At 38.9% G+C, this 26,407-nt stretch overlaps 1 protein-coding gene across 1 annotated transcript in view; it reads right to left on the bottom strand.

Moving 5' to 3' along the window:
* The window catches only part of AKAP6 (A-kinase anchoring protein 6), a 368,170-nt gene that overhangs the window by 196,522 nt on the left and 145,241 nt on the right, over positions 1 to 26,407 (bottom strand). Inside the window, exons 6-7 of the mRNA XM_080809066.1 lie at positions 25,873 to 25,969; positions 24,568 to 24,731 (exon numbers count right to left, since the gene is read on the bottom strand). Of these exons, the coding sequence (XP_080665192.1) occupies positions 24,568 to 24,731; positions 25,873 to 25,969 (261 nt within the window). The remainder of the gene's footprint in view (positions 1 to 24,567; positions 24,732 to 25,872; positions 25,970 to 26,407) is intronic.

Genomic DNA, 26,407 nt, shown 5'->3' with positions numbered 1-26,407 from the left:
ATTAGCTGTGATAGGGGTATTTTCTCTCTGATCCAAAAGCATCTCGCCTTTTCCCCTGAACTATTGTAAAAATTATTACAAAAATGTCTTGGAAAATAAAATCAATGCTGATACCTTACTCTACCGCATTAACAGGGTTTTTTCATCAAATTCTACAAGTAATGCATTATATTGCTTTTCTTTTCCAAAATAGCAACATGAGGTAATTTCCATTATACTCTTTTTACAGTCAAAAAAAATCCTTCATTTTCTAAATGTTGAACAATACAATAAGCTTCTTGCTTATATTCTCATCTGGGACCTTATTTCTAATTCCAATTTAAAGATGGTTTGAAGTAAATTAAACGGGCCTATGAAACTAGATCTTCTCAAAACCCAAGTTTAAAATGAGATGAGATCTTCAATTAAGAATTTACATGACAACATTATTTAATGGTGACAGGAAGAGGCAGTTGAGAACTGCAGCCTCAGTCGGCACACAGGAAAAGAAAAATCCACAGATTAGAATATAAATTTCTGGCTATTACACAGAAATGGCCCACATTCACCTAGCTATTGGAAAGCAGTTTTCTTTTCCTTTCACAAGGTCAGTCCAAACTAATTACCTCGTTTGGTGAATGTAATATGGCTGAGGATTGTCATACTTACTAAAGACCTAATTTCAAGTCACTGAAGAAGTTTGGTCACGTTTAGAAACCTAGGATCTAATCTTTACAGCTGCCTGACAAATGAATGCTTACATGCAAGTAGCTCACTAGAACACGTCATAACCTTACACGTATGCTCTCTGATTAGGAACAAAGCTTGGGGTTATCCTCGTACATTTACAGAAAAATCCCACTTACAATACCTGGAACTCCAGAAGTGGGGCTACCTCGAGAGCATACGTCTACTGGATCTTCTGGGGGGAAATGCTAAATGGCTTTCATACTGGAAAAAATGTGTGCCTGCCTTTTTTCATTTCTTTCTCTCCCCTTTTTTTCCCTTTTTAAATTTTTTGAGAAACCAGAACTTCAGCAAATCACATAGTTACGCTGTATTATGATTCATGGTGTTTTCACAGTAATGTGACATGTCTAAATGACAAAACGCTGGCTATCTACCAAAAATGTAAAGTAGTTTAAATAGTTTTCCCAAGGAAAAAAAGGCCATTATCAATTTCTTCAGCAAATTTCTTTGCTGTAAAATGGCAGCCAACCAACTTACCACCAAATCTTCACATAGTACAATGAAACAAAGGGTTTTAGGTATGGACGATTTTGTCTATGAAATTGTTCACTACCCATAGCTTCTTCCTTCTTGGCTCAAAGAGGTAAAATTACGAACCTTGAAATTGCTTTATCTCCCGTTTGTTCCTAGAGAAGGAGCAATAGAAGTCTCCCTCCCCAAACCACACATCCCTCCCACTTCAGGAGATCTGAACTGCAGGTGGTTGGACGTTTTTATTTAGAGAACAACTTATTTATAAATCATGGATGGCAAAAATCTGGCATCAATTCTCCCCTTTGTGTGGCTCAACTTACATATTTTAATAAAATGTTTATTATATTCTGACTTCTCACGGGTACTGCCACTGTAAAAAAAAAAAAAAAGTAACACACAGATGTGTGTAATTATCAAGAGAGATGAGCTTCCTTACAATTTAGAAAGGAAGCAAAAAAAAAAAACAAAAAACCCTTTTTTGGGGGAAACTTTTTCTATTTTCCCCTCATTTATTTGGACACCAAGGGAGAAAACTGAAAGGAAAAAAGGAAAAGAGGAAATAAGGGAGACATATACTGTGTTTTAAGGGTCTGGTATATGTACCCAAACCTAGCTATATAAACGAACCCTTTCAAATTGAAAATAAAAAAGCAAAAAACAAAAAAAACTTCCTTTTATTATTCCCTCCTTTTTTTCCCTTGCAGTGGTCCACGGTGAAATTCTTTCCGGGAATCATTCACCCAACCCTAATTCTAATAGAAGACTTCAGAGCAGTTTGTGTCTAATAACAGCTCTGTGGAGGCCCTTGAAATTCTAATAAAGAACCATCAACCTATCAGAAGAACATGTAATTTTATGTTCATTACTTCTTGGTGCCCAGCTGTAGAATTTGGATGGTTGCACCTCAATTAAAAGTTGAATTGAAGTTAATATCATTTAAATAAAAACTTCAATAAAAAGTTAAAGTTGTATTCTTAATAGCATTAATACCCTCTAATGACCGCTATGGTCATTACCACCAGATAACTGACCTCCTTGACCCTTTCCTAACTGAGACACCTTCTTGTAACACAATTATTTAGCAGTAATGAGCACTCGATGGGAGATTATTGTATAACCAAGCACCTTGACTTACCACTCTCAGTCATCCCCATTCTTGGACAAATGTTGCAATTTTCCATTACAAGTTTTTCTGTTTCTAAAAGAGAAAGCTGCTCCCCCTCCACATCAACTCCTCCCACCCTTTGCCCTGATATAATTGTTAAGAGCCTAAAAGTAATTAAAATGGTATAGAGGAGGTTTACTGGTCATGTGTAGTGACTGCTGCTATTAAGCACCTTCATCTCCACCATTTGAGACCACTCTTAACGAAAAAGGGTGGTGGGGAATGAATGCTTAAAAAAGAAGTTAAATGTGGCTTTCTAAGTCTCTTTCCAACTGGACTTTGCATATGGTGTTAAACTGGAAAATATGGGAGACAAAAAGACGTCCAAAAGGATGATTTTAACAGAAAAGACTTCCACAAATCCTTTAAGAACTTCATTTCCTGTTTTCCCTTTCTTGGAGACTGCCATTAACTGGGGGTAGGGCCAGAGAAGAAAGAAAAGGGACACTAACCCAATTTTCTGTTAAAATAACATCCTAGTAGGCTCAGTTCCTGAAAACATTGAGAAATTCTCATTTCATAATGTATCTTATTTTAGAGCACTGTTTAAGGACAAAGTTAAACTTACACTGCTCTGAAACTTTATATTTTAATTAAGAACAAATCAGGTTGATAGACAATTATTCTGACTTTTGTGGCAACTCAATCTCATAATCTAAAAAAATATATAATTCCAAATAATGGTGAATAAATAGCTCATTTCCTTACAAGTGAAACTGGGATGCAAACAGAGGTTAAGCGGTACTGATATATGAGATACCCCTAGTAACAAAGTTCATTTGTTTTATTTCTCTGACTTTCACAGTGAGTTTTATTGCAGTAGGAGATTATTCAAAGAATGAAGACCAAATAGCCTTCCATTCCTCAAAGGACAAAGATGAACTGAGCATTTGATGGCACTTTCAGATGTAAGCAAAAGAAATTGATTATAGGATTTTTCCACTAATATAATGTGTTGCTCTGAGGAGTCATATCATCTCCTTTTCTAGAAGTCTGTCAGACTTTAGGTCTATATCGCTTTAGGTCCATATACATGGCCATAAGGTCTGAACAAAGCCAGGAGACTGAATAAAACTTCAGCTGATATCAGCCTAAAGGTTCAGTGATTCCCAATCCTTTCAAGGTTAGAAAAGAAAAAAGAAAAGAAAAGAGAAAAAGAAGAAATATCATTCACTCACTCACCAATAAAACAGTATCTACTAAGTAGTATGTAAGTATTGGTACAAAAACAAAGAGGAAAGAAATCTAGTTCTTGTCCTCATGGAGTTTATGATCTAGTGGACAGTAAGACAGAATGAAATACATGAGAAATAGGTGTTGCTTCCCACAGAGCAACATGCTGAAGGAATATAACAGATGTGATTAATTCTGACTGAGGGAGAATTAGGATGACCCTAATGGGTGAAGTACGATTTGAGAAGGACCCTGAAGAAATTCAGTAAGGATGGATAGAGAGCAGAGATGAGCACCCAGCCCAAGGGAACAGGCTTGGACCTGTGGATGAGTGTGGTATCAGAGAAGCGGGACTGAGAGGTATGGGCTGTGTGACAGGACTGAGGGCCAACGACCCCAGAGAAGTGATTTGGTGCTGGATCAAGGAAAACTCTGAATACCTCATTATGGAGTTCAGATTTATTGTGGCAAGGCTTTTGATCTGAAGTTGGATGTGATCCAACATGTATTTTAGGAAGATGAGGATGGAAATGGGGTGATCAGTAACCAGAGGTAAAACTGAAGCTGGGAGTCAATTCAAAGTCAGTGACACTACTCAGCCTCAGCATTGTGGCTGGACAACTCAAAGACTCAGGGTAGGGTGGGCACTGCCCACAGTCACCACAGGGTTATAGGCAAACAAGGCAGGACACCCTTAGAACCTCATCTGTAAAATGCAAACTATTTTGCAGCTCCCTGATTCTATCTGTGGGAAATCAAATCTCAAAATTCATCTCAGCCCTGTCTGGCTGGAACAACAAGGCCTAGACCAAGTGAGTGGGTATAGAGAGAAGAGACCTAAGAGGAAAGCACCCCTATGGCTCAACCAAATGCTAGTGTTCCACTGATGTGCAAATAAAAGCATTCTTGATCAATCATCCTTGACTGAAGCTGGGAAAACAAACCAAATCAGACATATATTTGGCATTATAATGGGCTTGCCATTTAGTCCCTACTGGTCTCTGGACATATTAGACCAAAGCCAGGCCCAAGTGCAGTGAACTAAATGGCATCCAGAATGACCCCTGAAGGGCTGGTAAAATATCCTCCTTTTGGCTGAAATGGATGAAATGGAGCTTGACTCATGTCTTTCCAGTGGATGGAAGCATCCAGAAGCCACAGGAAGAACAATGTTCCCCATGCAGCTGGTGCTCAGGTATGACCACAGGTGAGGCTTCCATAGCCCAAAAAGAAAAACTGTCAAGCAAACATTTTTACTACACTGAAAGAAAATGGAGCAAGAAGGTTTTTTTTTTTTATTTGTATAAAATATATTGTTCTTCCAGGCTGCAGTGAAATAGTTTCTATTTAATTGCACAGAAATCCTAAGAAGGTTACAGCAGTGAAACATTAAAATTCTAAGGGCAACTAATAACATTAAAACTTTATAGCCCCAGATAGAATAATTTAGACAAAAACAACACGAACATATGTTTTGTGTAATAATAACAAACATTTATAGCTGTCAAGAGAGAAAAACACAGGTTTATGCACACCTTAATGGTGTGCATGGGTGAGCATGAGTATATTTAAAACATAATATATTACAAAAATGACAGCAGGCATGGCTCTTCTGGGTACTATGTTAAATCAATGAATAAATTACCAAAAGTGAGCTGTGGCTGTTTGGATGTGTAATTGAGCTTAACGTATGTAGTGTTATTTCAAAAGAAACTGTTCAAGGAGTTTCGAGCCCAATCCACTCTGCATCTATCCTAGGCAGTTTACAAATAGCAATAAATGAAACCGCTTCACAGTAGGAAGGAAGTTTAGTTATACACATTACTTAAATGGAGGAAAAGTTAATTTTAATATGCTTTGCAGGAATTGAAAACAAACTTATAATAATTTGTTTATGTTCACCAAACTGGAAATTGAAATGTTAATATTTGGATTTAAATTTATATTAATTATTCACTGTATGACTCACAAAACCACTAGAAATTATCTGTTCAACTTAAAACAAATACATATACAGCCCTTCATAAATATATGTTTATTATTCTACTTGTTTTAATTACATCATTTGAATGCCACACTTTTTCAAAAAATTATTAGGACTACAGAATATGAAGTAAATTTTAAGCTTGTTTGTGTCAACAAGTTAATGGCAATTGGTAATAACTGTGCTGCAGACAAAGCCATTAATGTGATTTTTAGAATAAAAATAACTTCTCATAATTTTCTTTCTAATTATGAGGTTGTTTGTCTTACTTAGTACTCTACCATAGTTTTATGAAACAGGGAAAGAGGTATGTTTTCTTCTTTTTCCCCTGCCTGATTTTTCTGGCCTTAATCATCTCATATTTTTCTGTAATATATAAAATGCTGTGACCCTTTTACATAGAAAAGCTGAGACAAAATTCCCAAAGAATTAATTCCTAAACCGTTTGAATTACAGAGCTTGCCAAGTAGCCAAAAGGGCCACTCAACAGCTGTAATTTCTTTTGAGGAGATTGCAACTTTAAGCAATTTAAAATGTTATGATGGGCTTAGGTAACAGCCATGCTGACTCCTTATTTTTCATTTCTTTTGTGTTAATAGGGTCATTATATCATGGCAGATGCAGGGGGCAGAACTGTCATGTGTTTTATGAAAAGGAGACTATTTTTCTTGAACAGCCTATTTTCATCTGTCCTATTAGTCCCATGCTTGGTCATCATTTATAGCCACCTAATACAACAAGTATCTTCCACCGCTCTCCACAATTCTGTGGGGCCCTGGACTCGTAAACCCACACTCACTTTTGAATCGCACTAGACAAATAGATTCCCACTAGCACCGAACACAACTATGCTCAGCCTGCACCTAACAAAGATCTTTTTATTCAAAATCACAATACAATTAGATAAGAGGTCATCCCTCTGTATCTTCACCACGACTTTTACTCACGTTGCCACTATTTACTCACTTCCCCACTCTATTCTCTTCTCCCCAAATTTTGCACAAACCAACCAATTTACTAACTCTGCCAAACACTAATCCCCCAGGGTTTCCAGGCTTCTGTGAGCAGGTGATGATGAACACAGTTGGGGCACCCAGACGCAGATAGACAGTGGAGCCCACTTAGCACTCTATACTCATTAGGACACCAAGATACAGAAAACACTAGGAAATACTGCTTTATGAGCTGGGAGTTTAAAGACCTGGCCATATATGCTGAAATAGGTAAAGCTACTTGGAAAAAAGCTTCCTTATCTTCCCCTCTTTGGAGTCTTCTCCATAGGTCTCTCATCCCTAGGGACTGACCCCACAGAGTTACTGCAGGAAGTTAAGCAGCAAGCATCAAATACTTTCAGAAAGAAATTTACTGAGCCTCCAATGGGTAAGGCCTTAAGAGCCAGATCCTTTCCCTGACAATATTCATTTTAAGCAGCCCATTTTCCTTTCCTGATTTAAACTGAGTCTTACAGAATTAATGGGCAAGGAATGGGGGAATGTGCAAAGTAGAAAGGGATCAGCAGCCAAGTCCGTGTTAAATCACCAGCCAGCTGGCATGTTTCAAACGCTGCCCTATGAATACCAGATCTACCAAGAATAAATACTGAACACAAGTCATAGAAGCAATTTACTGTAGATCTCTAGATAAAATCTTAACCTCAAAGACCCTTGACAAGATATAATAATTATTTTCAATAACAATAACAAAATTAAAATCATAATTAGAGAGTTCAGATCCTGTATCTTTTATATTTCAGAAGCTAGTCACCTTAGGGTGTAATGCCAGAGTTCAAAAGTATGAAGACATCACACCCTGAATCTGTGGGGTCTACAAGGCAAGTATTTTTGCACTGAGGAGGAACCCCAGGCATCACAGGATGCTGTATGGAAGACATGGCCTATCCTGGTTTTTCTGGCGCCTTAACAGCTTCTACTGCTACCACCTTTGTGACCACCCAAGGTCCCTGTGTTGTAAAGCATATGGAACTGAGTACAGTAGCCTCAAAATGGCTCTTTCTAGATTCAACTTCCCATTTTTCTTTTCATATCCATCCCCTCCAGGTGTGGGCTCAGTCCTCATGTCCAGCTGTGTTTTGGGTTCTCATGCCCACCTTCTCCCCGGATGCTGTGATTCTCGTTCATTTCACATCCCACTCAAAGCTCCTTACTTTGGCGCAGACCATGGCTACTGCCCAACACTCACCAAGCATGAGAACAGGGAGTCAGATGCCTACCCTGGCAACAGCTATAGGAGTTTACATATGAACTATCTCTGATCTTCTTAGCAACCACAGATGACTTCATTAGTCAACCATTCAACTCTGACAATACATTCGTTATGTGTCATTCTTTCTTTGCAGGTACAGAAAAGGATTCTCTTGATAATCCTTTACTAAATCATACCAATTAATAAAATTATGAAGAACTGGGGCGCCTGGGTGGCTCAGTGGGTTGAAGTCTCTGCCTTCAGCTCAGGTCATGATCCCAGGGTCCTGGGATTGGGCCCCGCGTCGGGCTCTCTATTCTGTGGAGATCCTGCTTTCTCCTCTCTCTCTGCCTGCCTCTCTGCCTGCTTGTGATCTCTGTCTGTCAAATAAATAAATAAAATCTTTAAAAAAAAATTGTGAAGAACTAAGCAGCTAAAATAAAATAGTAGAAACTAAACAGTTATACAGTGGTACATACTTTCCTTCAACAACTTTTGTAACTTTTATTAAACTTAATGGGATTGTCAAGCGCACTTTATTAAGATATGACAATCTTATAGTCGTTATGGGAAACAGGAAAATAAACAACAAAAAAAAGATATACTATATCAAAATCACACATTTGATTATCCTTCCTGAGAGTTCAATAACAATTACTTAAATTAAAATTAAGTGTTTCAAAATTATAGTATTGTACAGCTGCCACACTTTTCATTAACTCACAACTTGTATGCCTAGGATGTCTGTGAGCTAACTAACTCATAAATAACCCTGCTTAAAGTGTCAAAAAAGGCAAATTTCCAAGTATGGGTATGGTAGGCTGCTTTCTTTTTCTTTTTTTTTTTAATTGTGAAATGCAAAGCTATAAATGCAAAGCTATAAAACATTTTACATTAAAAAGATACTTCACCTAAGTTTTATATAACTGGCCTAGATTCCATCATATCAATTAAATCAATTGAATCTATGTAACTTCAGAGTATAGATCAGTTTACAAAACTGATATTTAAAGAACTAACAAATATTTAAACAGAAATATTTATTTTTTATTTTATTTTATTTTTTTTATTTATTTGAGAGAGAGAGAGTGAGAGAGAGCATGAAAGGGGAGAAGGTCAGAGGGAGAAGCAGACTCCCCTTGGAGCTGGGAGCCTGATGTGGGACTCGCTCCCAGAACTCCAGGATCATGACCTGAGCCGAAGGCAGTTGCCAAACCAACTGAGCCACCCAGGTGCCCTAAACAGAAATATTTAAAGAACTAACAGAAATAAATAACCTAAAGAATCCTCACAATAGGGGCACCTGGGTGGCTCAGTGGGTTAAAGCCTCTGCCTTCGGCTCGGGTCATGATCCCAGGGTCCTGGGATCGAGCCCCGCATCAGACTCTTTCCTCCGCAGAGAGCCTGCTTCCTCCTCTCTCTCTCTGCCTGCCTCTCCACTTACTTGTGATCTCTGCCTGTCAAATAAATAAGTAAAATCTTTAAAAAAAAAAAAAAAAGAATCCTCACAATATAAGGATTTTGATTTCTGTTGTAAATTTTTTATCAGGAACCAGCATTTTTTGAGAGTAGTCTTTGAGGGACATGTGCTGAGCACCACAGTGTTTAGAACAATGAACAAGAAATAGTTCCCCCTTAGAGCATATACCTTGAGGAATATCTTTTTCTTTTCTTTTTTTTTTTATTTATTTGCACAAGCAGAGGAAGGGGCAGGCAGAGGGAGAAGCAGACTTCCTGCAGAGCAGGGAGTGCGATGGAGGACTCGATCCTGGGACCCTGGGATCATGACCTGGGCCAAACGCAGATGCTTAACTGACCGAGCCACCCAGGTGCCCAAGGATTCTCTTTAATACAAGATTCAAAGATAGAATGTGCGAAGTGCCACAACTAAGGTAGAAGTGGTATAGGCACATTCAGGAAACTGACAGTTACTCTGATTCAAATGGGTCCTTGGTGGGAAAGAAAAGGACGGAATAGGTGCAGATGGGCAGAGATCTGAGGAGCAGAATGAGAAGAGCAGAGAGAAAAGACATGTGGCTGCACCAAATGAAAACAAAGGAGACTCAAAGGAACAAAGTTAGGAAGGAGGGAATTTGATAGGTAGGCCACGGAAAACCACCGGAGCATTCTAATTGGGAGAATTACAGTGCAAATGGAAAAGAAGCAAGAGAGACAGCCACAAGGTCAACTGGGAATCTAGTTTTAGAACTGTGTCCTGTGTGAACTCTGACTTCTGCAGAGGTCAGGGCAGGGAGGGCTAGAGAAGACTCCGATTGCAAAAAGCAGGGTGAAAAGCCTTTGGGTTCTGAGTCAACTAAGAAATTCCACTTTGGTTTTCTCTGTGTGTGCGTGTGTGTGTGTGTGTTAAAAGCATCTTTTATTTTATCTTAATTTTATATTTTGCGTTGTTTTATATGTTGGGGTTATGAGTAAGATTTAGTTTGAAATAAAAAAATTGGCTAATACTTTTTTAACGAAAGCACCAATCAAGATCACATGTTTTACTTACAGACGGAACCTGAGACTCAGAAACTGACTTGGTAACCAAGAGGTCATGAGTGAACACTGATGAGGATAGTTTCACTAAAAGTACCTGTGGTCAAAGACACCAGTGTAGCAATGAGTTAAGAAGAAAAAGAGATGATAGTTTAGCAGTGAGGAAAAAAAGAATTAAAGTACTTTGAACAGTAACAGGTAGAGAAAGAGTCAACGTGTAGAATAATCAGCAGCTGGTAAAACTTCATTAAAACACTGAATTTGTTGCTTAAGATTTGTGTGTCCCCAGGAACAGAAAATTCCAACTCTGCTAACAGAAGCAGCCTAAACAAAGAAGGAAATTGTCAAAAATGCTGAAAGTAGGATGGCTCTAGGGTTGGTTAATTCAGCTATTCAATGATATTAAAAAAAAAAAAAAAACACAACCATCTTTCTCCTCTGTCATCTTTGGCATATCAGCCTTGACGTCAACCTAGTTCTATTCATGATTTGACAAAACGGCTACAGCAGCTCAGCCTCATGTCCTTGTGGAAGCATCCAGAGTTTGAAAGGGAATCCTTTTCCTTATTTGTCTCTTTCTACAAGAAATGTAAAAAACAAACAAACAAACAAACAAACAAAACTTTTCCGAAAGCCCTGCAGAGACTTTTCTTCATATCTCACTGGTCACAAGGCATCAGTTGGTTGTGCCTAAACCAAGCAGTAACTTGGAAGGGGAGCCCTCTTGGTTGTCAGACAGATTGCAAGTCACTGCCTAGGCTGGGGGATACGGTCCATTTCCCTGAACCACACAGTACAGGAAGAGGGGGTAGGCAATGGCTGTTGCTTAGGCAGCCCACCCACCTGCAAATGAAGCCTAATAAGCATTGTTTGATGCTGCTGTTGATGATTTTGTCAATAGTGCCTCATCCCCAACCCATTTCCCTCCTAGGAAAAGTGTGCCTATACTTCCCAATATCCAATTTTATCACTTATGGGAAGAAAAAGAACTATCGATTGCCTAAGAAAAGTATGCACAACAAGAGTTTCTATTTTAAGGCATTCATTGAAAGAAGCTACTATGAGACAACATCTGCTTAAAATGCAGGATTTCCAAAGAGATCCTATCTTCAAACTCTGTTACCCGATTCCTCTTTTGTATATTAGCCAAAAGGGAAGAGTCATTAAGCTTTTTGTGTACAACTGCCACTAAAAAGAATCTGCAGATAACGACAGAAGATGCTATTTGTCAAAGGTCTGGAGCAGAAATACAACTGAAAACTATGATACAATTGGAGAAAACACAAAAGTAATTACAAAGGAAGAAAACCACTCAGAGCATCAATTTTACCTTTATGATACCTTTGTTCACATCTCTGTTCTCTTTGTCCTAGGTTATACCATTAATAACTCTTAGCCTTCAACCAAAAAAAGGGGTGGGGAAATTTGCAATTACTGATTAATAGTAATAGTTACTGAAGTTAGTTACAAAGTTCTCACTAATCACGGAATGAGATGGTTTTATTTAGTTCTAAAACACAACGAAAGTTAATAGTAACACTATTTAAGGATAATTTTTAAAAATACATTTTGTTTTCCATTAAATCATATTATTCTAATTTACTTGAGAGGAAAAAACATCATGACATGAGAACTTCATTAATGATAATGGTAGTGGGCCCAGAAAGTTGCCATTTTATAAATAAATATGTAACTCTTATAAAAGTTTGTGAAGTGGAGAAACAGTCAAAAGTGGGGGAGTGAGTGTAAAGCACTGGTGAAGTATACAACAGGTCAGGTTCTACAATGTCCACAGTCTTAAATAACGGGAAAAATTCCAACACGTTAAGCGGTTGGTATCCTACAATAGTCGATATCACGGATACTACTGAGCCTCCTTAGCTGTGGAATCATGAGTTTACATCATGTGGTTATTCGCTTACTTTCAGCTAGGAAAGAAAGAAAAGCTTTGGGCATGAGGGCCTGAAAAAGAAAAAAGAGCTGAGACAAAGAGGAGTTTTTCAAAGTTCCTCATAATTCAAAATGCATAGCCCTCAAATTATGGATGAACTTTAGAAGGTTCAAGTAAGTACTGACGTTCATATATATTAATTTCTTTCTTAGTTCCACAACTGGACCAACAATTCCCATCAGAAATTATTTAACTGGTTTGAGCCAGATGGAACTATCCAGTGAAATTCAGTATTTCCCCCATCTATCTAATGAAAGCCAGAAGAGGCATCAAATGAATGACAGTAGGAAAATAAATTTGACCAAGCTGGTTTGGAAAAATGCATGACTGTGTGTTTTATGGAGACTGTTCCAGAGAAGTGATCCAGGTCATTTTACAGAGCAGAGCTCCTCAACCCTATATTTCCTCCAAAGGTCCAAAAGAGTATAAACAATATTATGTTAGCTAAACCTCATTCATCATTTACTAGAAGCATGTGTATGTACACAGATTACAGTGCACCAAATATAATATGTCAGAGATTAGACTTTGTTAGCGATTCAAATAGTGGTATGATCCAGTTCTGCTCTTTCAGTTCATGTCAATTTAAAGACCTTTACCTTCGCAGGTTCAATCTCACCTAATCTTGTTAGAGAGCTTTAGAGCAAAGACTACAAATTTCATCAACCAGTGTGCTGGTCAGCTGGTAAGTTACATTAGACACTTTGAGTCCTTTTCAAAGAAGCAGCTCAGGGCATATTCTCTTAGCAAGTCTGTTTAAATAGATTTTTCTTAAAAATCTAACAACCTATTAAAACAGTTAACCAGCTAGACCTGAATCAAGAAAGTACAAAAATTATAAAATCATGTTGTTCTCTTTCTTATGGCATAAATTACTAGTTACTTTAGGAGAAATAGGTGAAATGGCTCTTTTAAAGATTGTTTTATTCATAATGAAAAGCAAGAGGCAAAGGAAACAGGAGAGAATTGTGGAAAACAAGGGAGAAGGTGATAAGATAGAATTGTGCCATTATTTATACAGCTAAGATAAAGTATCATGAAAGATGAGAAAATAAAATGTAATTCTGTCCTTAGCTTTAGTAAGAATATTTTATATCGACCGATTAAGAATAAAGTATTTTTTAGCCCAAATAATGTTTAAAGTGCATACAACAAAGAAATTTAGGATGCAAATGTGACCCTGAGGAGTTTATAGTCATGGAGTGTAATCATCTTAAAAGTTAACTATAAAAGATAAAAATGGAAGTTCAAGACAACAATGGAAATGGTGTCACAAGGCTGCATGTGATTAATCACCAAACGTGTGCTACAAATAGTAAATACAATACAGTTTAGAGGGGATAGCAATCACTTAGGACTGGAAAATTATAGGGAATCTCTATTGGAACAGTGGGATTTGAATCCCAATCTTGTTCTCCAGTCCCTCCTCACCCTAAACCCTCCCTCTAGTCAAGTAATTATCTCACTGACTAATCACACTGAATTTTCCTTCATTCTAAATCCTTCGACTTCCTCCCCTCCTTACTCCTGCTTACCACCCAACATTCCTTCTTTCTCTCCTATCTCAGAAGATACACCCTCCCTTCCTGAAACTCACAGCCCTACTGATTCACTTCTTCTCCCTCATCTAAATCATCGTGTCAATTCACCTTTTTTTTTTTTAAGATTTTATTTATTTATTTGACAGACAGAGTTCACAAGTAGGCAGAGAGGCAGGCAGAGAGAGAGGAAGGGAAGCCGACTTCCTGTTGAGCAGAGAGCCCTATGCAGGGCTCCATCCCAAGACCCTGGGATCATGACCCGAGCCGAAGGCAGAAGCTTTAACCCACCGAGCCACCCAGGCGCCCCAATTCACCTTCTTTCTTGTCTTTCTTCAAACTACCTTCTTCAACTGTCCCTTTTTAACTAGTTCTATCCATAGGCCTATAAACATGACAGTGTCACCCTTATTCCATGAAAAGTCCCTTAGACCTACATCCTTACTCTCCCCTGGCTGTCAGCATTCTGGAAGTTTCACTGTCGAGCATGTAGATTTCCACTCAATCCCCAGTTTTAATACGGCACCCTTGCTCTCAGTTACTCCAGACATTCCTCAAGGTTCTATCATATTTCTCCCTTATTCTCATAAAATAGTCTTCTCCTGTCACTATCAACTTTCAAGGCTACAGCTATTATTTCTATTTTGACTGCCAAAGTTATATCCTCAGCATTGACCCCCTACTCTAAGCTTCAGGCTTGCATTTTTGACTGAATATTGCACATAACCACACAGATGATTTTCAGGCTTCTATTTCTAAATCATTGTTGTCAAACTTTTTTGCACTTTGGAACCACCTGCAGAGGTTACAAAAATACCTGTACCCAAGTTATATGCCCAGATATTCTTATTAATTGGATACCAAGATCATTATACTTAGCTTTCAAAACTGCTCCTTATTAAAATGTGCCAACCTCCATAAATGCTAACATGATTCTCCTAATTGCTCATGCTCAATTCCTTTGAGTCACCATTAACTCTTCCCTCAGTAGCCCCCCATTCTCCAGATACCAAATCCTAATATTTCTTTTTCTATAATATCACTTCTATTTTTTCTTTATATTATCACAGCCACTGCTTTACTTCAGCTGCCTCTAGTTATTGTACTAGATTCCTAATTCGGTCCTTCCTCTCTCATCCTACTTTTGCCATCTGTTTTCTATGGCTAAATCCAATCATTAAAAACACTCACGGCACACTAGTAAAATACAAAGTCTGCAGCTGATATTCAAAGTTCTCCATTATATATATAGCTCAAAACTTATCAGACTTTATTGCCCACTATAGTCATCTTCATTCCTTCCCATAAACACAATAGACACCTTATGCTTGAAAGAGCCAGACTATTCACCGTTCACCACTCTCTAGATGTTCCTCAGATATTCCCTTTTCCATACTTTTGATCATGTTAATTCCCCTGCCTGGAATGCTCTCCCTCTAATATCTTCCTACTAACAATTTATCAGAATATTAGAGGGCTTCACAAAATCCATTTTCTCTTAGGACTGGGGGGCGCCTTCCCAGACCCCATCAGATTGAACTAATGTCCCCTCCCCCAAACTCCCTGTCTCTAAGTGCCTTATTACAGGACTTATCACACAGTCTGCCTTAATTTAGAATGACACATGTGCAAGTCTGTCTCCACCGATGGGCAGGGAGCAAGGAGAGGTACAGTGACTTGTCCAGAGTTATGACATCACAGTGTAGTTACATATTCAATATTTATTGATTTAAGGATGGATAAGAACAGCATAGATATAGAGAATAGAACATTCCCTGGACAAAAAGAAGAAAAGAAAAGGGAAACACATTTAGGAGATGGTGAGTTAAGTAGAAGATTTATGAAACGAAGCAGTGGCATGAATCTTCACTGAGTAGGTAGAGTCAAATGGCCTTTACCCGGTCGTGTTAGGTTTTTAAAAAGAATGAGTAAGCCTGAGTATCTTATATATGTTTGGAGCCTAAGTTCTCCCATTAGTAAAGGGAAAATGATTATAGGAGTTACAAATGCTAATACTATTGGGAAGTATGAATGAGGCCATCCCGGTAAAAGGCTTGACACAAACCTAGAGCATAGAAAGCCCACTCTAGGTGCTAACCCCATTAACAGGGTCTGTTACACACACACACACACACACACACACACACACACACACGATGGCTATACAATAACATGCAAGATGTCAAAAGAAAGATTTATCTGACTTTGATTTCCAGGCTAGAAAAAGGACAGAATGAGAGAGAGAGACCGAGACATACGAGCATAAACGTCCAAGCAACAGACTTGCACAGTTAGCTTCTACTATATTTCACTGGACACATACTTCCTTATCTTTCTCCTTCTGTTCCTTTTCTGTTTCCCCCCCATCTCTTTTCTTTTGTCCTGGTCTCTTGCTTTAGGCTTTCCTTTTTCCCTCTCCCATTACTCATGCAGCAAGCAAGATCCAGGGCATGGCTTCGCCCTGCAGGGGGCAATATGGAACAAGTATTGGCCTCTGCAGCCCAACTACCTACAAAGACGGAAGCCACTGCCCCAACCCAGTGCAAAAATGGCCTGGAAGCTGCAGTGAGATGGCTCCCTAGGCTCCAACCCAGCAGGACCTCCAATCTAGTTAACGTTTCCTGAGAAACATTAACCCTCATTTAGGCGCAGTGGGAGGTGAGACTGGGAATGTTCTGTGAGTCCTGGTGGCAAAGAGCACTGTGTTCCTTACACTGAGAAAAGCTCTCCCTCTCTGTTAGCATCGGCACCACATGGAACTGTACGCTCCAGTTGATTTCCAAGGAGAAGGAAAAAGCGGAATGCGGCTCTCAGTGATTTCTGACCTCGCTGGATGGGAGAGATACTCTGGGTGTGAGAACAATTAAGCAAACATTTGAAGGATTCGGGGTGTGGAGGGCAGGTCTGTGTACATTTGAAAGCTGCTGTTTTATAAGAAGTCCTAGGTGACTCAATAAACACGAGAGCTGAGCAGGGTAATCCCGTTAGCAGGGCTCTCCTCGCTCAGACTGCTCCCCTGCCAGAAACAACACATTCTGGGAAAAAGGGTAAATCACACACTGAGGTAATTGTTTCACACTTTCAAAGAATTTACTTATTAATTTCAAAGTGTTTTTGGAAGCAATTCTGTATCTTGCTTTCCGTTTTGTTCTTAAATACTTGTGTTTTTTTTTTTAATGTTTACCTCCAAGTCCTTCTTAATGTATTTATTATATATTATCTTTAAAATACATCAGGCTGAGTTATGAAATGTGAATTCTGCCAGTAAAAGAGGGCTGCTTTCCATTGAATGTAACTTTGTATACAACATCATGCATCTTCACAACTCTAGGTATCATAGATTCTGAGATTAGGCACTCTTTGACTAAATAGGGAAAAAAAAAATAGACTACTTCCTCATATCAATGATATTTCTCTGTGTTGATTAGAGACACCAAAGAATTTCACTCCCGATTTTTGCCGAGGCAAACACTTAGGTCTTGAGGCCACCACCAGCAATGGAAATATAGTGTGAAAAATTAAGATAAGCTCTGGTCTTACATGTCATATAGACCTTAATAGGGATGCCCATTAGCTGTCCTTTGACCTGCTATATATTTTTGTCATCTCAAATCATTTTCAGTCACCTCATTAGAGTGGCAGACCATTTAAAAAAATTCCTCATCTTGGATCCACCATACATCTGATAATATGCAAATTTAAGTGCCTCAAGGAGATTAGAGGAACTATCTCTTATTCGATTCTATCATAAATTTAGTACCTACAACTGATCTTCAAAGAAGTAACTCACTTTTGTTTCTGTCTTTCAAAAACACTTTTGAAGAAAAGTTGCCCTTCTGATAACAAAAAAAGCACTACTGAAGAATCCACTGCAGAAGAAAGGGCGCTCCCTAGGTACTGCATATCAGGACTGTGTTTATATAGTTCAGCAGAAAAGGAACTGGAGCAGATACTGGCTTTTAGGAAGAATTCCGCATGAAAGAGGGGGAATTGGTAATGCATTTACTACTCATTTGCTTGCATCAAGAACCACATTCCATTTCAATCTGCCAACATCCTAATTAAGATGATCTGAATCTTGGGTGATCTATTATTCTAGATCTGAGATAGCCCAATTTACATTAGACAAGATGTTACACTGTGTGCTAACACTGAGATGATAAGACCACGGAGCATGTCTTCCCTCCTGTCTGGCCCAGCACTGGGCAGAGCATTCTGTCAGCACTCAATAAATAATGGCCAGGCCTTTGCCTATTGTCTTTCTCTCTACCACTTTAGGCACAATTTCATCTTACTATATCATTTCTGGTTCCTTTTGACGCATAGAGCTGTGCTCCTTTCTGCATGAGGAAGATAGGAAAGTATCTCAAGTAATTCTCTATGAATGTGTCCATCCGTGTATATGGGACTAGCAACACCTAAATGCAATTCCCATTCATTACTTCTATGTCTTTTCTGAAGATCTTAAAGAATATGTTGCCTACATAAGCTTTTGAGCCAGAAAAGGAAAGAATACAAAGACAGTGCTTTGGAAGCATCAGGATCAAATTCCTTTCCAGGATAATAATATCCAGCTGCAATATTACCCAAGAGGCACTATAGAACACAGAGAAAAATAGCATACAAAGGTACTCTCCAAATCAGTTTCTTTCTCCCCGCTTCGGCTAAGGAAAGTTACCCATAATTAATTTTTTTTAAGATTTTGTTTATTTATTTGAGAGAGAGAGAGAGCACAAGGGTGGGGGCGGTGGAGGGAGCAGCAGAGGGAGAGGGAGAAGCAGGCTCCCCACTGAGCAGAGAGCTAGATGTGGGCTCATGACCCAAGCCCAGGGCAGACGCTTAACCAATTGAGCCACCCCCAGACACCCCCAAAAAGTTACCCATAATTTATTAACATAATACTAGGTTAATACTAAGTTGTCTGATAAACACACAAAAAGTGTGTTAATATTGGACTGCCCTCCCTAGACATCTGAATAAAGTCCAGGTAGTCTGCGACCTAACTAAGTCAGAGGCCATGCATATGCCCCTTCTTAGCCACTATCTAAAACTGTCATTTGTAGGGCTGAGCAAACATATTTAAGAAATGTTCTTAAGCTTGCTCTAAGTGCTATTGTTGAACAGATAACACTGATGACCTTCATAGTCTTATATCCATTTCCAAAGGGATGACAATCTAAGATGTCAATCTAAGAACCTCAAAGAAGGCAGATAAATAAGCACAACCCTGGGGTTCAAAGCACCTCACCCTCTATCTCCTTTCACTAAGGAAATGAAGATGTTTGATGGAACCCAGGGTAGGTCACCCTTCTGGTAGCTGTAAAGTTTTCTGAATTTGCAATAAAATCTTCAAATATTCCTTGTGCTGGAAACTTTTCTTCTTCTTCTTCTTCTGTTTTGTTTTTTTTTTGTTTTGTTTTGTTTTGTTTTTTAAGATTTATTTATTTATTTGACAGAGAGAGAGAACAAGCTTAGGGGTGGGGGTGGGGAGGGAGAGAATCTCAAACAGATTCCCTGCTGAGCATGGAATAGACACGGAGCTCAGTCTGAGGAGGCTGAAATCACAAGCCCAGCCGGAATCAGGAGTCGGATGCTTAACCGACTGAGCCACCCAGGTGCCCCTTGAAACTCATCTGTTTCTTTAAAGAGGACAAAGGAACCACTGTCTGATTACCATGATGCAAAGTTTGAGACATTGTGTTAGGGACATCCTGGCCTTGATTCTAAGACAGCTATTACGATGGCTGAAGAGGTGACAAGTAAAGAAACAGAGAATAAGAACATCTTAAAGGAGGCAATGTGCAAAGTTTAAGAATGCTTTCTTGCTTTCAGGATTTTGGGGTTTTGCCTGGAAAGGTCAAAAAAAAAAAAAAAAGAATGCAGTCTTTCTTAGGTTTTGGGTGTTCAGTGTTTTGAAATCCCTCCAGCTACACACCATTCAAAAATTTAACATGCTGAAAGCCTAGTTTTAGCTGATAAACTTTAACCAATCTATCTTAAAATAAAATACATAATTACAAGCATATTTTCAATTCTTGGAAGTGAGTGCTAAAGCTCTATTTCTAGAACTGGTGAATTCTGTTCTCTATTTCCATGTATAAAAGATCGCACAGTCCTGGGAAAACACTTTTTTAAAAAATGAAATACAACAAATAAGGTATGCTGCCGAGTCCTGGGGGAGAAGTTTCCCAGAGTCTTTGAATTTCCTCCTATCCTCCTTTACAAGATTTCTAAGACCAAGTCCTTTTCTGCAGTCTCTCAAACAAGGTAAAAAAGAAAAATACCCCCTAGATATATTCTTTAGATTTTCTATTATGCTTCTCAAGTTCCCAGTAGCTTCTGAAGTAAACTTAAGATGAATTCTGGAGTTATTTTTTTATTATGTTTTAATTTCAGTTCTCTTTTAGGTCTAAGATGAAATAGATGATCATAACTGCTCTGCTTGGAGATGCACTTCATGGCACAATGTATACGTGACCTATACAAGGTCACATCATGGAAAGAGAACTGACATGAGAGATAACAAGTCGAATGCAAGCTTTTAGTCTTGGACAACTTCAGGGTAACCTATTTAGGCTTGCTTTATTTCATGCAATATGGCAAGAAAAGTTTCTTTTTAAACAGTAAGTCCGTCGTAGATATAAAGTCTGTATAGGGCTCTCTCAGTGGTTTGAACAATGTCGATTACAAATATATGAAGCATTACTGCCCAAATCACTGATCATTAAGGGTTATTTTATTTTATTTTATTTTTTGGTCACATTGTGAGCCTTGGTGCAGTGGCAGGCCAGCCTAATTCTCATCCACAATAAGATCACATGTTCCAGCCACACCACACGTTTCACACCTTGAGGTCTCTGCACATGTTTCACGCTGACAAAAATCCTTTCCACCCCTCATTTAAAACATCAGCTCCCCTGTAAATCTTCCCTTTCCATTATTTTCATGCTGGCAAAAATCCTTCCCACCCCTCATTTAAAACATCAACTCCCCTGTAAATCTTTCTTTTGATACCCCCAAACAGGGTTCATTATTTCCTTCCCTGTGTACTCAAGAGTGCTGCATACCTATCTAATGTACAGTATCTATCAGATTCTATTATAATTATTGGTTTACTGTCTCCACCCCCAGAAATGAAAATTTGTCCATTTACCCTTATCTAGGATTTTCCCCATGCCAGGCACTGTTGTAAGCCCTGTAGATATGTCAACTCTTTAATCTGTACCACAGCCCATTTGAGGGGGATATTATCAGGGTCTCCATTTTACAAATGAGGAAGCTGAGACACAGAGAAGTGACGTCGTTCTCCCAAGGACACACAGCTAGCGAGTGCCCCGAGTGGAACTCAGGCAGTCTGACGTCAGCCAGAGTCTGAGCCTCCCCTGATAACTCTCTGTGTTTGCCCCACAGATGAAAGCAGGCAGGTCATGGATATTAAACAGATAGAAAGAATAATCATACCAATTTCTCCATAGTTTCCTAGGCTTAAATTAGAAATATATTACCTTTGTCTTAAATGGATTTCACCTTCACCCTTGACTACAGAGGAGTTCATTTGTCCAGAGAAAATTCAGCCCAGACTGGGGAGAGAAAGCTAGTTGAGAGGTAGAAGGCCTAGGGTTTTGCTGGCTCTGCCAGGTCAGAGTCAAACTCTCCGTACCTCCCTCAGCTTCCATAGCTGCCAAAACCTATAGAAACCTCTCCAGGAGCTGTTTGTAGGGGTACGACTCTGCACACATGTGACACAGAATGCTTGACACAGAGATAGTATTCACGAAGAACACTTAGGTTAGTCTCTGTAAACTGATGGGACTCTGAGTAGGAAGACACTGGGACTTTGGGATGACTCAAACAGAGAGGTTTTTGTCATTGTTTCTTTAGAAGCGAGGCACCCAAATTATTAAGAACCAGACGTATTTATCCTTCCTCCTGACCTAATTTAAATTTATATCTCAAGTCCCCACAGGTCATTGTCACCCATTTTACCATTTAAATCACTTCTTAATTCTTGTATTTTATATATATTCTGTATTTTTCTGATTAAAATTTCTACTCATGGTAGAGATTTGGAAAATTCAGAGGTATCTAAAAATATCTAATTGCATATTAGAGGACTTTACCAATGTTTTAAAATTCTCCTCTAAAATACTATTTTAAATGGCTTTATCTCCTCTAAAATACTATTTTAAATGGCTTTATCCTAACCTTTCGTTAGGATAAGATGAAGCATGATTTAATTAGCCTGTCCCTGTTTTAAACATTTGTTTGATATCAATTGTTTGCTGTTATAAGACTTTCTTTCACGCTCTGTGGGGATCCTGGTTGTGGAGAATCCTGTAGCCCCCGCAGGAAAAGGGCCTCTTAGAGCCTATACAACAATGCTTCTCTGGGAGCTTGCAGAATGCAGATTCTGGGGCCCCAGCAAGGAGGTTCTGACCTCTCAAAGCTGGGCTAGAGCAGGTGCTCCTCTCTCTGAGAAATGCAAACACTGCCTCTCCTTGGATAATACTTTCTCTTCATGCGGTTACTTCTTTACTCCCTTCTCAATATACACCCCCCCAAAATGAGCTGATTTCAAAGTATCAAACTCAAATTGGTTCTGGTGAAGACAGATACTCAGTTTTACCCTCAGTCTTTTTTTAATTTAGGTGACTGCCCCATCTCTGCAGTTCCTCTTTGGCACCTCTTCAGCCTTTAACTTGACTCCACCCACCCATGGTCCAAACCACGGCCAGGAACAGCTTTTTATGCAGCCAATCAATGATGTCATTTCCCTCCTCACTACAAAACCCTCCCTTTGTGACCATAGGCCACCCAGCTTCCTTCACACCCTCCTCTTTCTCTATCTCTCCAACTGCAGTGGCCTGCTCACGGAATGCCTCCTCAGAGAAGCCCTCCTTGACATCCTGATTTAAATCACTTCTCCCAGCACAAGCTCTGGCTGCTGCCTTTTCTTGCGCAGCACATCACCATTTATAAAGCTCCATGAGGCAGGTCCTGAGACTTAATCGTTCATCACCAGTGTATCTGGCCCTGAGCAGGGCCAGTGAGAGGCAGTCCTCTCGGTGGCGATCCACACAGGCTCTGCGGCCAAAGGGCTAAATTCAAATGTGAGTTCTGCTATTTAGGACCTGTGTGACCTTTGGCAAGTTACTTAACTTCTCTGTGCCTCCTTTGTCTCCACTGAGGATAACATGCGACTACCAGAGAGGTTTGTTGTGAGAATTAAACGAAAGAATCCACAGAAGTGCTGAGAATCACAACTGGCACACAGAATGCATCCAATACAGGATAGCTTTTTAAAAGGAAGCAATCAGTATGCTTTGATAAATAAATAGAACACAACAGACTTTTGAGTTGCATCTTTTCTCATCATCACTGCCCTGCAACCTGGCCAAAGCATTCTTAGCCCCACCAACTTCTCCCTGCAGCCTGCTCCTAGAGAGGGCTCTACTTCTGCCCTGAGAAATCTGCTGAATACATTCTCCCTTCCATATTATTAGTTCCAGCTTTGATCCTTTCGTCACGTCACTTTCTAGAATGTATGCTCATGTGCCAAGCCCCTGGTCTTCCTTCCTCCGAGTATTTCCTGAAATGTGACCTTCTCCGAGGAGCCTTCTTTAAGTGGAACTGAGCTCATCGTTCCATTCTCTGTTTCCAACAAATAAGTTAAAGGTTGTTGTTTGAGGTTCCAAAGCTATAAATCTTCTGAGCTTTTCCCTGGCTGCATGGTCTCACCATTGCAGGATGGGTGGGGTTTCTCCTGAAGAATGTGAGTCTAAGAAGGTAAAGGGTTTGTTTAACTTGCTCTGTATACATTTCGCACAATGCCAGTCCACATGGATGCTGAATAAATATGACTTGATGATGGTTTAATTACTTTGTCCATGCCAGGAATAGAAACCCTGAACTCTTAAATCTGTTTCCCCCCACGTTGCAATATGTTTCAACGCTAAGTCTATTATGAGACTGGTTTTCGACATGCACTTTCACAAAAAGGATAAATACAAAAGAAAGAGAGATTACATGAAAATATCAAATTAATAAAATTATTTTCCACATCCTGAGTCCAAAGATACCTTTGGAACAGCAGTGCATTGTATGAAAAGGTGCCTCGTTTAAAGTTTAATTGCATATGCTTTATGGGTTATTTTGTAAATCTAAAATAGATAACCAAAACATGTCAATACTCTTTTTTAAAGTACTTGTTGTATTCGGTGCATGCACCATTATGGAGAACTTACACTCAGAGCAAAAAGATTTGTAGCAAAGCATATGACCTTCTTCCCACTACAATGACCATCCCCTAATTAGGCAATGCATCTGATAGTCATTAACAGGAATGAGATAATGAATCACTTTCTCTCTTCTTTGTTAATTTGCTGTAACCAAGCGGCTAATGGATGTCAGAGCTGAGTGATTGCACTGATTATAGTGATTTATAGTTGCAACAAAACAATTTAAAACCATTCTGATTATTCATGTTAAAGATGCTTTATGTTTTGTTTACTAAATGTTTTATGTCCCCCTTTCTCCTACCCCTAAAGTACTGCCCCCCTCCTACTCTGCCACTTTTGACAAAAAGACCTCTCCTGGAAAACTTGAAAGTTGTAGGCTTTTTTTTTTAAATTGTTTTAAACTAAGCCATTTCATTTTGTTTATCTTTTGTCTCTGTATATCTACATATCCAAGTAGATATAGAGAAAGATAGATAGATGGATGGATATAGAAATAGATAGACAAAGTTTACCCAGTAGAAACAAAAAGCCTTCGGGGTGGAGAGAAAACTTCAGTGGTGCCTAGTTCAAAAGAAGGCAGAAATGAGAGGAAATCAGGCAAACTTCAAGCCACTTACCTTGGGGCTTCCAGTCCCTTCCTCGCCCTCCACAGACACATCAGTAGCCAGAATCTCAGCTTTGATGGTATCCAGAGCCCTGAGAATCCAGCTGTGTTGTCGTTTGATTTGCCTCTGCAGCTCCTTCCACTGGCTTGCAATCATCCGCAGCATGTCCTTCAGCCCTTCTCCAAAAGGAGGGGAAAGCACAAGTTACAGGCTTGACTGCATTTTTTACCCAGGATTGTCTTTTAGCCAGTAAGTTAGATGAATATTTCAAACAGTAAGGCTAATTTTAAACAACCATTATCATCACCTGCCATATAAGCATTTGTGCCCCAGGAGAGGGGCTGGGGGATTTTGCCTTCACATAAGGCATAAGGACACAAAAATGGGATCACCACAGAGATGCTTGGGTGGGAATCAACTTAGCTTCTGTGTATTGACTTAAAAAAATGCATGTTGAACAAAAATGACCAAGTATAAAAATTACTGACACCAAAGCTTCACATTCCAAAGAAAAGGCCCTGCGTGTATCCGTGTGGAGACTTCACAGTGATCAGAAAGATGCACAGAAACAGGCGAAGTGAATTCGATGAGGAATATGGTAAATGGGCCAGAATTAAGACAGCAGTCCTTTCCCTTAGCATGTCCGATTAATGCTGCTCTTTCCTTATTTAGCTGTGGTAAACTCAAAGCAAGAGCCAGATTATAATTCACCCTGTCTTATGGTCTTTTACTACCAGGATAAGTATAACCAAATGACAAAACTATTTTTTATTTATAATCTGTTCCTCATAAATACATTAATACTGGGCAAGAGTTGGTTTAAGGCCAAAACTCTGCTAATGCAATGACCAGCAAAAAAACATGCAAAATGTTCACGTGTGCGAACTGGCAGGGAAATAATCGGATGTATCTCATCCGCCTGCCTTATATCGGTAATGATATCTATAAGTACCCTAATGCATATGCATTATAACTATTTGCACAATTCTCATTCATTATCTTAATGTTATTTCCAGGGCACCTACATCAGAAAGCATGTCAATGTGAAGTTTTCAGGAATGTGATTTCAGTTGAAACTCGGGCGAACAGCAAGCCCAAAATAAAATGAACAGACCATTTGGAGGCAGTATTTCATCGTATAAGTATCACAGCATTGTATGCAGTATATGAAACATTTATAAATCTTGAAGGTCAATCTGATAATGTAAATATTAATAATACATAAGGAAGTGAATATATGCAGTAATTTACAGCAATGCTTCTTCATTCTTAATAGTCTGGAGACATAAAGGCTTGCAATATTTCAGGAGGATTTACCTGCTTTGTGAGATGCAATAAGCTCGAGAAGTTGGTGTCCTTCCTCCTCCACAGCTTCCTTGAGAGCACAGTGACTGTCTACATTCAACTTAAAACTCTGCAAGGAAAAATATGAGCATCAAACCCTGGCAAGGCAGTTAAACATAAAACATCCATACAAAATTACTTGCTACTTTTTATCAAGAACCACACAGCCCAATTTACCCAATAGACAAACTAATTTGCAATACTAAAAGCTATTGATATTTGGGATCTGGGCTCAAAATGTTTCCGTTAGATTAGCAGAGTGCATCTGTTTGGAAACAGCTGACAAATCTAGAAATTCATTAGGTTTTTATGAAAAGTCACATCCCGTAGGCTATATCAGGAGTAGCAGTGTTCTATAAAATATACTGAATTTCTACCAGCACATATGAGCTCTTTTCTTCACTTTTTAAAAATGTTAGTGATAGCACTATTTATGAAACCATAAAAAAAATTGGCAGCATAAAATATATTAGCCTTATGTGCATATATCTAAATCCATTAATAGAGT

The sequence above is a fragment of the Martes martes genome (genome assembly GCF_963455335.1).
Source record: "Martes martes genome assembly, chromosome: 7".
Classification (NCBI taxonomy): Eukaryota; Metazoa; Chordata; class Mammalia; order Carnivora; family Mustelidae; genus Martes; species Martes martes.
The sequence above is the reverse complement of the archived record's forward strand: the minus strand, read 5'-3'. Positions and strand labels throughout refer to the sequence as shown.